Below are 17,509 nucleotides of genomic sequence, written 5' to 3'. Positions count from 1 at the left end.
TATTTTGAATCATCAGTTCACCAGCTAGTTTATGAAAGATAAAAGGACATCTTAATAAGCTATTCTTGAAAGTTACTTAAAGTCACTTTGAAATATTTAAAAATAAAAAAGGAAAACCTTTTCCTGCAAATGTTATAAGAGTAAAAAGGAGTCTTCAGAATAAATAAATTACATGTCTCCCATCTTTAGAATGTTTTAAGGCCCTCAACCAAATCTTCTAAGAAAACTATAGCAAACTGTTTTCTCATGGAAAAATTACTCCCGGTGGCCAGGCAGTAGCACACCGGGTTTAAGTCTTCATAGTAAGAAGCGCAAGGATCCCAGCAAGGATCACGAGTTGAGCCCCTTGCTCCCCACCTTCAGGGCAGGTTGCTTCACAAGAGGTGAAGCAGGTCTATAGGTGTCTATATTTCTCTTATCCTCTCTATCTTCCGTCTCCTCTCAACTTCTCTCTGTCCTATCCATAAAAAAAAAAAGAAAAAAAAAAGGCCTCCAGGAGCAGTGGATTCATAGTGCAGGCTTGACCATGGAGGCAAAAAAAAAAAAAAAAAAAAAAATTACTCCCAAGGTTGCAGCTAACATTAACATTCCCATGTTGCTATAGCTAGATTAAGCCAAGGATCTGGATTCTATCAGTCAAGTAACCAAAATAAGTAAAAGGACAGAAAACTGATCTGATGAGAACAGTAGCCTATATAATGCACCTTAGAATGCAGAAGAAATAAAATCACCTATTACTCAGGATAATGATCAGCCCTCCCCTAAATTAACTCAGGAGAAGAAAAGGGGGAAATAGAAAGGAACACATTTAAATTTCTTTTTTTCCCCCTCCAGGGTTATCGGTGGGGCTTAGTGCTGGCATTGTGAATGCCATTTACTGGATAGGACAGAGAGAAATTGAGAGAGGAGGGAGAAAAAGAGAAAGAAAGAGAAGCACCTTCAGACCTGCTTGTGAAGCATCACCCGTGCAGGTGGGGAGCTGGGGGCTCGAATCTGAATCCATGTGTGAGTTTTGTGCTTAGTACTAAGTGTGCTAGTGTTGTTTTCAATGGGTTATGTTGTTTTCGCCGGGCTGGCTTCACAGGCGGGTAACAGACGACGAGGGACTCATGGTTGGGTTGTACACAGTATCTCTTTATTCATGCAGGACGCAGCACAATCTAAGACGAGCTAAGCTAAACTCAAGGTACTGTAAAACTCACAATGCTGTCTTTATATATACTTGCGAAGTAGGGTGGAAACAGGATGTGACATAGAGAGGGTGGAGAGAAAAGTGACTGGTGAAAATCAGGGTGTGATAAAGAAGGGATCAGGGTGTGACAAGGGGGGGCGGTGGAGCAAAAACATATCATGAAACAGTGGAGATTGAACCAATGCCCTGGAGGGAGGGTGGAACTTGTTAACAGTAAATAGAATGAAGTGGTTATGTAAATAGAATAGTGTTAAGCAGGGGGGATTTAAACCAAATGAAACAGAAAGGGTCTCATGCATACCAACATGCTAGACTAGGTGCACCATTACCTGGGCCCCTCACTTTAAATTCCTTATGAGGATGGTCTCTAATAATGAAAGCTTTTAAATAAGGGACTAGGATGTTGAAAGGGGCTTAAATATTTATCTAAACCCTGACTGCACAAATAAGCAACATCTAGATATCTAGGAATCATCTTATTTCTTAGAAGAAGTACAACTAGTACTAGTGTAACTTGTATTAAACTAGTCGTGGGTTATGCTAATCACATCTATGTAAATAAGTAGGTGTTCTCTTATCACTGAGAGCATTAAAGCAACCAGAACTCTCATCTTATACAAAAGCTCAGGTAACAGACACAGCTGCATTTTATAAATGTGGGAACTGATTTCTCACAGATTTAAGTTCTTATGTTACTCAAGTGATTTTGAAATAGAATATAGAAATTCTGATCTCTCTGCTGAAACATGCTCCCAAGTAACAGCAAGGATGTGTAGATTAGAAACTTGGAATCTCCACTCCTCCTTGGCTATTTTTCTCAGGAGTGAACTACGGAGTCCACAGAAAATATGAGAGTCACTTCAGCAGGCACCTGGCTTGAGAGAAGTTTTTCTCTGAACTCAATGCTTGAGTAGATGTTTTAGACAAAGGTTGAGTCCTAAAACTAAGACAAATTCTGGTCTTGAATTCATGTGCTTTTTGTTTTTGAGATGAAATTCTTATTTGGGGAGGGTATCCCCCCTCCAATCATAATAGTTATTCTATTACAGCCTTACAAGGGATGCAGCACTGAATTTGGGGGCTCTAATGTCAAGGTATGACTTTATTCTGTTTAAGTAGTGGCACAGTGTTTGAACATATTAAATACATTTGCATTTTTTCTTTTGTACTTTGGTGGGTCTTTGTCTATAAGTGATAATATGTCAGAACAACAATGTGAATCAAGATGTCTCCTGAAGAATCTACAAATAAAATTGTTTCAGGAACAAACAGTTGCACAAATAGACAAAAATGGGTGTTTCCTTTACTGTGCAACCAAAGACTCAAGTCTTGCTTGACTTCATACTTTGGAAAACAGAATGAAATAAAGCAAAAACAGGACACTCCTTTCCAAACTGCGATGCTTCATTTTGGCTCTCAGAGAATATCTTTATGGTGTCCACACAAACTGATGCAATATCCTTGCTTTGTACACAGTACAGTTTTATTTATGGAAAGCTTGCCTTGATGCAACAGTTTCCTTGTATATTATCTCTCACAAATTCTCAACTAACAGAGAGAAATTCATTTCTAAGAAAGATTTAGGTCTCTTACCAAACAGAATTGACATATAGAAACGATCTAAAACCAAACTGGACAAGTACTAACTTATCAACAATCTATTTCTCTGTAAAGTTTACATAATTTCTTCTTCATTTAATGTCTATATTTGAAAGGTGGTATAACTAGAATTAGCTCAGTAAAGACCAACCTGCATATAGGTATGTGAGTAATCAAGCCTACTGCTAACAACTGTGGACAAGAGGGAAAGAAATGATCTAACCCTGAGAGATGTGATTTATTGTCATCTATTCTTTCAAATAAGCATGTCTAAGACACAAGCAGATATATTTAGTTTGAACACATCTAAGACTATCTCAAGTGTTGGGGAATTATGCAGAGCAGAATCCAGAAGCATACCAACACTCAAGACTGCTCTTGAAGTAGAGGCGGCTTAAAAACATCTTTTCAAGCGATGACCATTTCCATATATCAGAACTAGTACCACATTTCCTAGTGTGATAAACACCTACACGTGTAATTAGAATAGCTAGGCTAAAATACTTTAAACAAAGACAAGGATTATCTTCTCTTGTTGTATAGTTCCACCAAAAATTTTATTTCTCTCAATTTATACTTTCTTTTCTACTATTTTGAAGAATAGCAAATTGCATTATAAACATATGGAATATAAAAATGAAACACAGCTGATTATTTTCTGATGTTTAAAGCAAACAAAGTCTTATCTATCAGTCAGATAATCTTTATTCTTTCAGGTTTTTAACAGTAACAGAAATGTGTTTGCGGGGGCCAGGGTAGTGTAGCAGGTTATCGCACATAGTGCAAAGGGCAAGGACCTGAGCAAGGACCCTCCTTGTAACTTTCAGCTCCCCACTGGGGAGGGGATGTCGCTTCACAAGCGGTGAAGTAGGTCTGCAGGTGTCTGTCTTTCTCTATCCCTCTCTGTCTTCCTCTTCTCTCTCAATTTCTCTCTGTCCTATCCAACGACAACAACAGCAATAACAACAACAAGGGCAACAAAAATGCGAAAAATGGCCTCCAGGAGCAGTAGGTTCACAGTGCAGGCGCCGAGCCCCAGTGATTACACTGGAGGCAAAAACGAAAGCAAGAAATGTGTTTGTGCAATCAAGCTATCTATACTAAAGATCCAAAAATACACTCGGCCTGGCTATTTAATTGCAGTTTATGTAGTACACTGTTAATTCAAAAGTAGTAATATAGATAGAAAAAAAAGTCACTAAGAGTTACCAGCTGAAAGCCATAATTAAATCAACAGTCTGCTGAGTGATTCAACCCTTAAACAAGTTACATCTGCCTGAGCTCAGCCTCTGTCATATTGTCTCCACAGAAGGCTAAGAATTTGCAGTTCCCTGCCTTTCACTTACTGGGAATTTGCTGGATCCTGTGGACAACCACAAAGGCATCAGACAGCCCCACTTTGACTGGGTGATTGGTCGAACTTATCTGTGTGACCAAGACAGGAATCTGAAAAAGAAAAAGCAGGTTGTTGTGTGTTAAGTTTGAATATCATCCCGGAGGTGATGAAATTGAAGAAATAGTGATGGTAGCAAATAGTAGAGAGAGAAAAAAAAGATAAAATTTAAAAGTAACGGGGGTCGGGCGGTGGAGCAGTGGGTTAAGCGCATGTGGCGCAAAGCGCAAGGACTGGCGTAAGGATCCCGGTTCGAGCCCCCCGGCTCCCCACCTGTAGGGGAGTTGCTTCACAGGTGGTGAAGCAGGTCTGCAGGTGTCTATCTTTCTCTCCTCCTCTCTGTCTTCCCCTCCTCTCTCCATTTCTCTCTGTCCTGTCCAACAACGAACAGCATCAACAATGGCAATAATGATGACCACAGCGAAGCTACAGCATCAAGGGCAACAAAAGGGGGGGAAATGGCCTCCAGGAGCGGTGGATTCATGGTGCAGGCACCGAACCCAGCAATAAACCTGGAGGAAAAAAAAATTTTAAAGTAACATCTATTTGATGCATCAAAGTAATGAGAGACTGCCTTGCTCTACAGACCAAGAACAGATTTGATGATGAAAGCAATAGATTCTTAGAGAACATAACAGCTGCTGGATGTTGAGAACTTATCACACACAAAGGCCAACCATAAATATATTTAGTGTTGGCTATAATTTTAATTAAAATTATCCCTGCATAAATTATTTTCCTAAACATTATAACATAAAATTTTTTGTGGTTAAAATCACATTTACCAAAGGTCGTATAGATATAAAACCCAGAGAAAGGCTAATCAGTTACTGCTAACTAAACAGTTTACAGAATCACTGAGGTTGATATTTAGTCAAATGTGAGAGTTGTAAATAAATGGATTTTGAACTTCACCACTCTGGTTGAAAATCCTATGGACCACAACTTAAGAACATTATGGGTCAAGTCAAGGTTATATTTCTTAAGTTGGAATCTCAATGGAGCCCATATCTGAGTAAGACATTTATTTCCAGTATTTCCAGTTTTTAAAACATTATGGCACAAAGAAAATAAATTAAACATGACAAAACAGATACTGGTAAAATCTTGGAGACAGTTTTTCTAGATTATGACCTCATTCAAAACATGTCTGCTATATCATCAGCTTTGTAGGAATTAAAATAAAACATCTTTAATAAGTTAGGGGAGATAAAATTTTAAATAAAAGGATAAGGTTCCAATAGATTTTGGGGTAGAGTAAGCAGCTTGAGAGTCGTGTGTGGGTAGTTCATTCACGAACATATGAAAAAGTTAAGACCTAGTAAGAGTTGCAACTGCTCATTTTTGCCTGTGACATCATGGAATTTTAAAGGAGCTATACTTCAATGTTTATGAAATTTCTGAAATTAGCTTGAAACAAGTAAATGGAAGATGACAATTTCTCCTTATGCACTAAATCTATTAAACAATGTTAAGATGTTAACAATTTTATATCAGTATGTTCACTTAAATCTGCATTCAATAGGTATTCTGATATTTAAACAAAAGGAAAAAATGCAGTTTCTCAGCCTAAAAACTCAGTTATTAAACTTTGATATACTTTATTTAAATGAAAGCTTTCAATGTCCTTATATATATTCTCTCCTCTCTCTCTCTTGCGTGCGCTTTTTTTTTCTTTTTCTTATTTTGCCCCTAGGTTTATTACTGCAGCTGAGTACTTACTGACTCCCAGCAGTCTATTTTTTTTCCCATTTTGATAGGGAGTCAAACTGAGACAGAGAGGGAGAGATAAAGAGAGAAGGAGAGAAACCTGCAGAACTGCTCCACCACTTCAGAGCATCCCTCCTGCAGGTGTGCCCCAGGCCTTGAACTTGGGTCCTTTTGCATGCTAATATGGTGATGGATCATATTTCTCCTTATCCCATACTCTAAACATAACTTGAATTTATATTATTATAAATTAGAAAATCTCATTATGCAATGAAGTTTACATGTTTTTTATTAAGATTCTGTTTCCCATGTCATAGTTCTTGGTTTCTGAATACCTTCTAATATAGTAGTTCCCCTTTCTCTTCCAATTGTCCACACTACCATTTTATTTATCTTTCCTTCTTCCCTTTCCTAGCAACCACCCTTTATTTTTATTTTACTTTATTCCTTTCCTTCCTTCCTTTCTCTGTTTTACTTTCTGTGTGTAAGTCAAACCTCCTGCTCTTTTCTATCTTTGTTGTACTGAAGGCTTCCACTGATAACTTCCATAGCCTTTGCTTTTTACTTTTCCCTCCTCTCCCACTCTAATCTGAACTCAGGACAATGGCAACAGAAAAGAGCAGCAAATGTGAGGCAGAAAGAAGGTTTGAGGGGGTTGGGCGGTGGCGCAGTGGGTTAAGTGCATGTGGCGCAAAGCGCAAAGACCAGTGTAAGGATCCCCAGGCTCCCCACCTGCAGGGGAGTCGCTTCACAGGCGATGAAGCAGGTCTGCAGGTGTCTATCTTTCTCTCCTCTCTGTCTTCCCCTCCTCTCTCCATTTCTCTCTGTCCTATCCAACAACGAACAACATCAACAATGGCAATAATAATAACCACAACGAGGCTACAACAACAAGGGCAACAAAAGGGGGAAAAATGGCCTCCAGGAGTGGTGGATTCATGGTGCTGGCACCGAGCTCAGCAATAACCCTGGAGGAAAGGAAAAAGAAAAAGGTTTGAAAAAGTGCTTTCTGACATTCACCCCCATGGGGAAGTCCACTCCTGCCCCTGGCATGAGACTCCCTACCCCCACAGTCCCCCCCTCCCCACACACATCTCTAGTCCAGGAGACACAAAGCAATGCTTTCTTTTCAGTGGAGATATTCCTTGACTAGGTGGCTCCACCAGCTAAAAGCTCATACATGAGTGAGTCTGGTTAAGATCTGAAGTATCTAACATGGATCAATGGAGCCACGAAGCTGATCCATAGTATCTTGTGAGAAATAAGAAATATGGTAGCAGGAAAAACAAAGCTGTGCTACTCATCAGAGGCACCTTGAACAATTTTAGGGCTTCTGCCTCTTATAGGCTAGAATGATGGCATCCATGGATGCGCATAGTAGACATTGTGCAGATTTAAAGACGAATGCTGATAGGTCCAAGAAGGAGAGGGGCAGGGGAGGAAAGGATGGAAAAGGAAAATATGACAATATCATCAGCCTTATATACTTTTATTTTAAATTTTATTTAATTAATAAAGAAGAATATATGTTTTCAAAACCTCATGGTATTTTTATCCTGGTTAAACATTAAAATAAAAAATGTATAAGTAGTTTTCTATCCCCTACATTTTCCTAGAACCCCCAAAAAAGTCACCTTTCATAAAGTGACATTAAGCCTTAAAAAAATATTTTCGATCCTGAACTGGAATTGGCATGTTGCACCAAAGTAAAAGACTCTGGGGTGGATGGGGGGGGCGGGGTTTACAAGAAGGTAGGTCCAAGAAGGATGACAGAAGACCTAGTGGGGGTTGTATTGTTATATGGAAAACTGGGAAATGTTATACATGTACAAACTATTGTATTTACTGTTGAATGTAAAACATTAATTCCCCAATAAAGAAATTTTAAAAATAATAAATAAAAAATGAAAAAATAACTACTTTCACTAATTGAATTAAATTCTTAATCCTGTAAAAGATGAATGAGAAAAGATGAAACAGCTCCAGATTGTCTCATAGATTATCTTCAGGCAACACCTCTTCCTTTCCTTACCGGAGACCATCATATCTTTCTATTCTGCTTTCTTGGACTGTAATCTTTCACTTCTAAACATAAAAGTAATAAGATTGTTCTGAAAAAGGATCCTTCATGAATTTGCTTCCTGCAGCTAAGGAGTCAGGTTGTGTGAATTTTCTTTGAGCAAGGTGAACCACACTGTAGATTTCTATGGAGTTTAGAATTCAGTATAATCATGATGAATTAGAAATACTTTCAAAGGGCACACTTACAATAATTGCCTTTTTTTTTTATAAATATGAGCACAGCAATTGCTGACATACTAGTAAACTATTTAAGATTATAGTTAACAGAGAACAAAGAAGTCTATAGAGTTTGTCATAGTCACAAAAACCTATTCTATGAAGGACTCTATTTACAAGGACTTGTGATATCCAAATCGAAGAGCCAGAGCCAAGTATGAAGACTCTAAAAACTTGGCTATGAGAAGCTACTGTTGATCCTTAGTACACATTAATATTCATCCTCAAAATGTCTCCTAAATTAGTTTCTAGGATGTCAGGAATCCAATTGGGAATAGTAGACATTCTAAATAGCAGAGCCTTATTTCTAAATTAAAAATCAGTTCCATTATTTCCAAGTGTCTATGATAGTTGCCTTTTTATAATGAAAGTAAAGATAAATTTTCACTGGGTCTCTGCATCATAAGTTTCTGAGAATGAGTTGTGCAATTATATTCATCCCAACGGACAGAGAAGGGGTACTGACACCAGCTAAAGTGGGCTTCTGAGTCAGCTTACACAGTACTCATAAATTGTGTTTTAAAGTACTTACATTTTGTATTTTATTTTGTCTATCAATAGATAAGCTTATTATGTAAGTATAGTTTCATTTCCAGAAATGATTCAGTGAAACAAATGAACTTTAGCAGCAGAAAAGAACAATAGCAACCTGAAATGGAAGGCAGGGGAAGGCATGAGGACATACTAAGAGGCAGAGTAGAGCACACCACTGATCTCTGGAGGAAGAGTCTGGGAGCAGGCTGCTTTTTTCCCATACTATGGTGCTATTCTCCAGGACACAAGGGCCCAAGCACAATAGTTAAATGTGGGCTTCTACTTCTGTCACTAATAGAGGAAGATAACAGTGTGCTGCTCCAGTTCGAGGTAACAGACTTTTATTTTCCTCTCTGTTCTGCCCTGCAAACCTCGCCAAAACATTAATTTGTTTCCATTATGGACCCAGCTATCTGCCTAATAAGCTGCACAGCAAGGGCTTGATTGCATAGTATGTGTTCCAAAGTATGAATCATGTGCCTATCAGAATGAAATGGGAAAGGAATTACTCTAACCTCATGGTTGTTCACTTTTAAAGTGCCTAGTAGCTAAATCAATATATGCATTGACAAAAATCCAAAGATTACCATTTTATTCATTCACAACTGCTTTCAATTCTTAACTTTCAACAATATCTTCTGGTGATGTTTGATCTGGTTTCTATGCTATTCAGTATGGTACCCAATTTTAAAAAGCCATATCCTCTTTCATTCTTATTAAGCACAAGGCATGGAGTTCAGAGTATCTGCTTAGTCCCTGAAAACTATATTTGAATAGAAAGGCTTTCAGTTAAATTTGACAATGAAAATCTATTTGCTTTCCTGAATACCCTGAAAATCACTGCAAATCACTGCAATCCCTTTTTAATGAACTCTTTTCAGATGCTAACTATGAAGCAACACACCCAATGAAAGCACAGGAGCCCTAACTGTCCTCCATATCTCTCCGGTTACCCTCATACCCTACAGAAAATCTGGAAGGAAACAACTTAAATTGGCAAGCAAACACAGTCCTCCTGGTAACAGGAGAGCTTCAGACCTTAATCTCTGTATAAACTAGTGTTGGTCTAGAGTAAGAAAGAAGAAAATGGTAAAGAATTCAAAGGGAGTCCACCTTGAGTCAATCTTCCAGGAAACTACAACTGCGTGGACAAGTGTTCCCTTTGGCTTTCCAAGAAAAGATGAAAATATGTACTTTCATTTGAAATCTGATATTTAAATACTGGTACCATACACATTTTAAAATGCAACCAACCAATACAGACACACACATACAGACAGACAGACAGACACACACACACACACACACACTCTCTCTCTCTCTCTCTCACACACACACACACACACACACACACACACACACATGCACACATGAACTCTAATGATTGCGGACTCCAAACCCAGAGTTAGAGCTTCATTTTCAAAGACAACAATCCGGCATATAGGTGTCTGCAAGAAGCAGACTGTCCAACTTCTCTCCAGACTGTGAAAACTATGGTGGGTACTTTATCTGGGACAAGAACTAGAGAAAGGAGCTTGGTTTACCATGGCCTGGGAATAAGGACTGAGGGAAAGGGGGGAAGGAAACCCTGTGCCCCACAGGGGGGAATTGGATGTCTTCTCACTCCAGCAAGAGCATCCTGGGAGACAACATCTTCAATGACACTTTGGCAGCAAACCCAGAAAGATCAAATAACCTGCCCAAGGAGAGCACAGCAGCTAGTAGCAACACCAGTAGTGGAACACATTTTATGTTTCTAAAATGGTTCCTTTTAGGCTACTGACTTTTCTACCTTGATGTTTTATTTTTACTCACAGTATGTGCTGTTGGAATGTTAGGAAGGGAAAATGGTTCGAGTGGTCATTTTCCTGTACTATGGAAAGCAAAAGCAAAAGAAAGCAGGAGCTTGTATGTGTGAAATAATTAAAAAAGAAAACTTTCATTAATGTAAATGAATTAGATTCTAAAGCAAGCCATATAAATAGTTTTATACTTGATATATTTAAAACACAGGGAAGTGGGAGTCGGGCGGTAGCACAGTGGGTTAAGCACACGTGGGACAAAGTGCAAGGACCTGTGTAAAATCCCGGTTCGAGCCCCCAGCTCCCCACCTGCAGGGGAGTCGCTTCACAGGCGGTGAAGCAGGTCTGCAGGTGTCTATCTTTCTCTCTCCCTCTCTGTCTTCCTCTCCTCTCTACATTTCTCTCTGTCCTATCCAACAACGATAACAACAATAATAACTATAACAATAAAACAACAAGGGCAACAAAAGGGAATAAACAAAATAAATATACAAAAAAAAAATACAGGGAAGTACCATGCAATAAAAACATATGTATCAGGACCAGGTGGTGACGCACCTGGTTGAGTGCACATGTCACAATGTGCAAGGACCCAGGCTTAAGCTCCCAGTCCCCCAACTACAGGGAGAAAGCTTCACGAGTGATGAAGCAGGTGTCTCTCTGATTCTCTCCCTCTCTGTCTCCCTCTTCCTCTCAATTTCTGGCTGTTTCTATCCAATAAATAAATAAAGATAATAAAAAGTTAAAAAAAACATATGTGTATAATTTTGCTTTATTTGTTGAGATTTGCTAACAGCACCTGCTGTCACTGAGTATTCCTAGTCAAATATCTTTATATATAAGAAAGTGCCTACACTACAAATCCACTTTTCGTGGCTGGCATCCTTCCTTCATTGTTGTTGTTGTTGTTACTGTTGCCGTTGTTGGATAGGACAGATAAACTGAGAGAGGAGGGGAAGATGGGTTGGGGGGGAAGAACAGACACCTGCAGATCTGCTTCACCACTTGTGAAGTGACCCCTCTGCAGGTGGGGAGCAGAGGGCTTGAACTGGGATCCCTGCACTTTATACTATGTACTTTTAATCCGGTGCTCTACCATGTGGCCACCAATAAACAAGTTGTTGTTTTTATTATAATAAAAGTTTTATTGACACACATCAATCATTCTCAAGCTTATGGTGATAGCCATCGATTGAAAATTAATTTATATCCAAATGGTGACAATTTCACACTTCGGTTCTTTTTTGGGTTCTTATTTCATTGAATTATATTTTTTACCATAAATTCTACAAGCTCAGCAAATATTCATATTTTAATATTTTCAGGATGACTACCAGGATGGATGGAGAATCATTATAGTTTTAATAAGACAAATACTCTTCAAATATTTTTTTAAAAAATGCATAAAGGGCATATTTAAGCCTACAGTCAATCAGCAATGGTGAATTTTTAACAATGCATTCACCTATAGACACAGAAAATGTTACTAAGGAACATTCTATTAACTGCTTATATGGTAGAATAGATTAAAAATGATTTTACTTAATAGAGTTCTTCCATGCTGATCTCTACAACTTGTCATTAAGGTAGATAACATGGTATTCAATCACAAAGTGAACAGAATAGATTCACTCTTGGGTGAGGTGTTCTCCACAAGTTCTCTGTGCCCCCACAAAGTAGGAATAAATGAGATATTTAAAAATTGTGTTTTCTTAAAATGGCGACTCCCATTGCCCCTTCTATGAAATACTGAAAGGAAATAATTAACTTTGAGATAGATACATAAAGAACCATCTTTTTCTCTAGTTTGCATCTAAAATAATAATAAAATGAGAAAGTTTAATAGCAGAGAAATAAGTCAAAGGAAATGATAGTATATCAGGATAGACAGCATTAAGGACAGTAAGGAATTTCATTTCAAATCTGTGTTCTTAGAATGAAGAACATTTTTGAGAGTAGATGGCTTTCTTGTATCAGGAAATGTTATAATTTAGGCAAACAGTCACTGTTCAATGGTAACTTAATATAAAGAGTATGGGTTCCAGGGTCACAGCTAGATACTAACAAAGGAGGGGCTGCATGAGAGTGCAGTAGTAGTGCCTCGACCTTGCATGTGCGAGGCCCTGGGTTCAATACCTTGGTCTGGTCAAGATTTTAAAGGAAAGAAATCATAGGCATGAACCCATCCATGTATTTGGTATTTCACAGACTGAGGAGGTGAACTGAACCTTGCAAATTCCCATGGAGCTGAGGCCATCACAAGACCTCAGGACTTGTAAGGCAAAGTTTCATGATAAATCCCACATGTTAACTATGAACGAGTACAGTCTAAGATTAGGGCTGAGCAGAAATGCATCAGTTTTTATAAGGATTGACACTCAACTTAGAGTGAGCTTAACTTCAAATTTAGTGTTTGCATAAAGAAATGCCACTGATTTTTGTACATTGATTTTGTATCCTGATACCTTGCTATACTGCCTAATAACTTCCAGTAATTTTCTACTGGATTCTTTAGGTCTTTCTATGTATACTATCATATCATCTGCAAATAGTGAGAGCTTGACTTATTCCTTTCCAATCTGTATTCCTTTGATTTCTTTCTCTTGCCTGATTGCTATGGCAAGAACTTCCAATACTATGTTGAAGAGTAACGGTGACAGTGGACAGCCCTGTCTAGTCCCAATTAACAAGTCCCAATTAATAAATAATGTGATGATAACATTAACTATCGATTGTCTTTTTGAACCCTACGACAGCAGGAACCTCACATCTCCACTATAGAGCCCCTACTTCCCCCAGTCCTGGAACCCTTGGATTGGGCCCACTTTCCCAGATGTGTCTCCCAATCCAAACCAAATAAAATTGCATCCGCCGATCACAACCTAACCAACGCAACGATTGCCACCTCAACATGCTTCACCTCAGACTGTGTCCAGAGACTTCACATGTGGAATGACAACCCTTCAGCTTCATTACTCAGGTGAGACCTTTCCTTTCGTAGTATACTCTAATTCCATGTCAGGTGGTTCACTTTCTAACAAAGTCCCAAAACCTAGATATACACCAGTTTCTGTGAGAGAGAGCTTATGTTCACACGTATCCATAAACTACTGCAAAATATATACCTGAAAGCAGTAGTACACTAGAGTTTGAAGTGAGCACCTCCTTAACACTTCCTCTCCACTATTCCAAGCTTGGGATCCATGATTGCTCAACAAATTGTTTGGCTTCGTATGTTAACTCTCTTTTCAATCACCAGGTTCCAGATGCCACCAGGATGCTGGCCAGGCTTCCCTGGATTGAAGACCCCACCAATGTGTCCTGGAGCTCAGCTTCCCCAGAGACACACCTTACTAGGGAAAGAGAGAGACAGACTGGGAGTATGGACCGACCAGTCAACGCCCATGTTCAGCGGGGAAGCAATTACAGAAGCCAGACCTTCTACCTTCTGCAACCCTCAACGACCCTGGGTCCATGCTCCCAGAGGGCTAGAGAATGGGAAAGCTATCATGGGAGGGGGTGGGTTATGGAGATTGGGTGGTGGGAATTGTGTGGAGTTGTACCTCTCCTACCTTATGTTTTTGTTCATTAATCCTTTCTTAAATAAAAAATTTAAAAAAAAATGAGCTTAACTATACATTTTTAGTAAAGTCATAGTGTGTATTCATAGTAATCTGTCTTAAATGCTAAGCAGAAAAAGAAAAAGCAATCCACTCCAAAGAATGGAGACATCATCTCTAACCTCAAAATATCTCTTTAATATAAATAATGTCCATCATTTAATAAGAAAAAAATTACCTAGTATGCTAAGCAACATGACATGATGGAAAAATCAAGGTAAAAAAAAACAAAAAAGGTGATCAAAACAAATCATTATAAAATCTAGATATGAGTCAGTCACAACCTGTAAAATGATTTAATAACATGTTAAAGAAAAAAAAAGATAATTTACATTGGATAATTAAATATATGCAAAAGAAATTAATAACAGGGTAGTTGGGCAGTAGCTCAGCGGGATAAGCGCAGGTGGTGCAAAGCACAGGACTGGCATAAGGATCCCGGTTCAAGCCCCCGGCTCCCCACCTGCAGGGGAGTCACTTCACAGGTGGTGAAGCAGGTCTGCAGGTGTCTATCTTTCTCTTTCCCTCTGTGTCTTCCCCTCCACTCTCTGTTTCTCTCTGTCCTATCCAACAGTGACATCAATAATAACTACAACAATAAAAAAATAAGGGCAATAAAAGGGAATAAATAAATATTTAAAAAGAAATTAATAATATAGCATTTAGAAAATGCAGTCAAGTGAAAAATTAGAGAGGAAATTTTGTAAAATATTTTTTTCGTATTTATATATTACCCAAAGTAAACTATCCTTGAAGTTAATGAAAATGAACAACTGTGTAGTAGTAAGGATGTATAACTTACAACAAGACTTGAAATTTTCAACTGTGTAACAGAGTTACAACCTCAGGGATGAAAAATCATTTTCTTTTGAGTCTGTGGCTCACTCTTTCTCTTCCCTACATGGCTAGAGAAAACAGTGGGACTTTGGTTAAGGAACACTGACTATTATGCACAAGTCTGTGTCCACTCATTTTAAATGGCAATAGTGCTTGCCCATTGTTATGAGAAGCTAATATGCAATATAAACACTAGATATTAACACATACTCACTAAAAAGAAAAATGAGAAATAGATTTGAAAATGTTTAAATATAATCTATTTGGGAAAGAAAACTTTTGTTGTGGTATCCTGAGATTTAAGAATCAAGAATTTTTAGTCCCAGGCTTGTCCATAACTAGCTCTGTGACCCACACCATTTAACTCTACTCAATTTGCTTAGCTATGGAAAGACTTTAGTTCCATACTTATACACATTTATCAAACACTTTCTACTTGCCAGCATCTTTTGAAGAGAATGGAAATACTAATATCATAGGTTATTGTTAGATGGAAACGTTGTCAAGGATAGTACACTATGTAAACAAGCTGTTATGCTACTGAGATTATAAATAATTTTCTAGATGTGCCAGAAGCTTTTGCTCCAAATGCAAACACTATTATTATAGTAGCACATTTTATAAAGAGAAATGTGCCTCAGCAAATAATATGCATGGCAATATCTGAAAAAAATGTGTAAGTAGATTAGGAAACAAGACACTGCTTTCTAACCAGGACAGAAAGGACAGTAAGAGAAAAGTGACTTCTTCAGAACTTGAGTTCAGAGGGGCTGATGTTCAAGAGTTCAAGTCTGGGGATACCAAGGACATGTTAACAGTGCATATCAGCTTAATAATCCCCATGGTGAAACAAGAAAACTAAAGTGGAAAGTTTCTCTTTGATTAATTAAAGGAAAGAGAAACAGTGCAAAAGTGCCACACCAACTACACAGAGAGAATAGGAAGAATACATTGTTCCTCTGTAGTGGGAGATACTCATCAAGAACGCTAGAAATAAAGATGACAATTTTCACAACAAAGATGAGAAAAAGAGAGAAAGAGGGAGAGGGAAGAGAAAGAGAGACAGACAAGAGAGAGAGAGAGAGAGAGAGAGAGAGAGAGAGAGCAATAAGAACACAAACCTCTGCTTTGAAAAACTCTCTAGTTAGTAAGAGTGCAAACTCCATGCTTCCTGACCTGCCTCTTTGCAGAAACTTTACCACTTCCGGTTAAGACGATGAACTGCAGGTGGAGCAAGGCACTAGGCTGTAGTGAAAACCAGAAAGGAATGAGGGAATGAGACACTTTGAGAGACACTTACTGAGTTTCCAAGGAGTAAGAAATTGAAGCATAATTCCTGGATGAAGATGTACCAAACAGCGAAGACCCTAGATGCTATTCTGTTTATATTGTTACCTCAAGTAAATAATTTCACAACTTTGAATTGTATAAAGGAGTAGCAATGATAAACATGGCTAGGAGATTTTTCCAGTTTGTTTTTTTTTGTAATCACCAGAGCTGACCTTTTCAGATATAAACACAGAGAGATGGAGAGGGAAAGGCACTACCACATCACTGAAGCTTCCTCCAATGCAGTGGGGTCTGTGTTCAAACAAGGGTCATATGTATGACAAAGCAAGCATACTATCCAGGTGAGCTACATTGTGGACCCAAAGTTGGCCTGTTTAGCTGGAATATACTTCTACTGGATAGATTTCAGAAGATTTGTCTAAAGTGAGTCTTTCCTAAATTATCAACATCCTTTTTAAAATTTATTTTTAATTAATTAAAATTAACTTTTGCCTCCAGGGTTGCTGCTGGGGCTTAGTACTGGCACTACAAATCCACTCCTCCTAGCAGACATTTTTTAATTTTTATTGGATAGGACAGAGAGAAATTTGAGAGGGAAGGGGAAGATAAAGAGGGAGAAATAAAGGCTTTACCACTTGTGAAGCTACTCCGCAGGTTGGGAGCCAGGTGCTTGCGCAGATCCTTGCACTATGTACTATGTGCGTTTAACCCCTAGAGCCATGGCCCGGCCCCCTCAACATCCTTTTAACTAGCTAAGAATTAATTTCCTACAGAAGAAAAACTGTCTATTGAAAATACTATATAATTCTGCATTTAATATGCCCATTAATCTGTGAGGGGTCCACGATGTCCTTCTGAAATTTATCCAGTAGAAGTATATTCCAGCTAAACAGGCCAATTTTAGGTCAGCAAAGTAGCTCACCTGGCTAGTATACCTGCCTTGTCATACATATGACCCTTGTTTGAACTCTGTTCCCACTGCATTGGAGGAAGCTTCAGTGACATGGTACTGCGTTTCCCTCTCCATCTCTCTGTATTTCTATCTGAAAAGGTCAGTACACATTGTCAGAATTTCTCTCATGTCTAGTGACTGCCTAAAACAAAGCATCTGTCATTTTGAGTATTTGTTTTCATATTTTGTTTTGCCCCCCCCCAAATTTAGGTTGTCTACTGGCCTTTAATTATACCATCAATTAAAGTTTAAAGCCAAACATCCCCTTATTCTAATTTACCT

At 38.4% G+C, this 17,509-nt stretch overlaps 1 protein-coding gene across 1 annotated transcript in view; it reads right to left on the bottom strand.

Annotated features, from left to right (window-relative positions):
• PLXDC2 (plexin domain containing 2) overlaps nt 1-17,509 on the bottom strand; it is a 410,079-nt gene that overhangs the window by 112,917 nt on the left and 279,653 nt on the right. Inside the window, exon 7 of the mRNA XM_060192256.1 lies at nt 4,138-4,237. Within this exon, the coding sequence (XP_060048239.1) occupies nt 4,138-4,237 (100 nt within the window). The remainder of the gene's footprint in view (nt 1-4,137; nt 4,238-17,509) is intronic.

This window comes from Erinaceus europaeus, chromosome 6 (assembly GCF_950295315.1).
Source record: "Erinaceus europaeus chromosome 6, mEriEur2.1, whole genome shotgun sequence".
Classification (NCBI taxonomy): Eukaryota; Metazoa; Chordata; class Mammalia; order Eulipotyphla; family Erinaceidae; genus Erinaceus; species Erinaceus europaeus.
The sequence above is the reverse complement of the archived record's forward strand: the minus strand, read 5'-3'. Positions and strand labels throughout refer to the sequence as shown.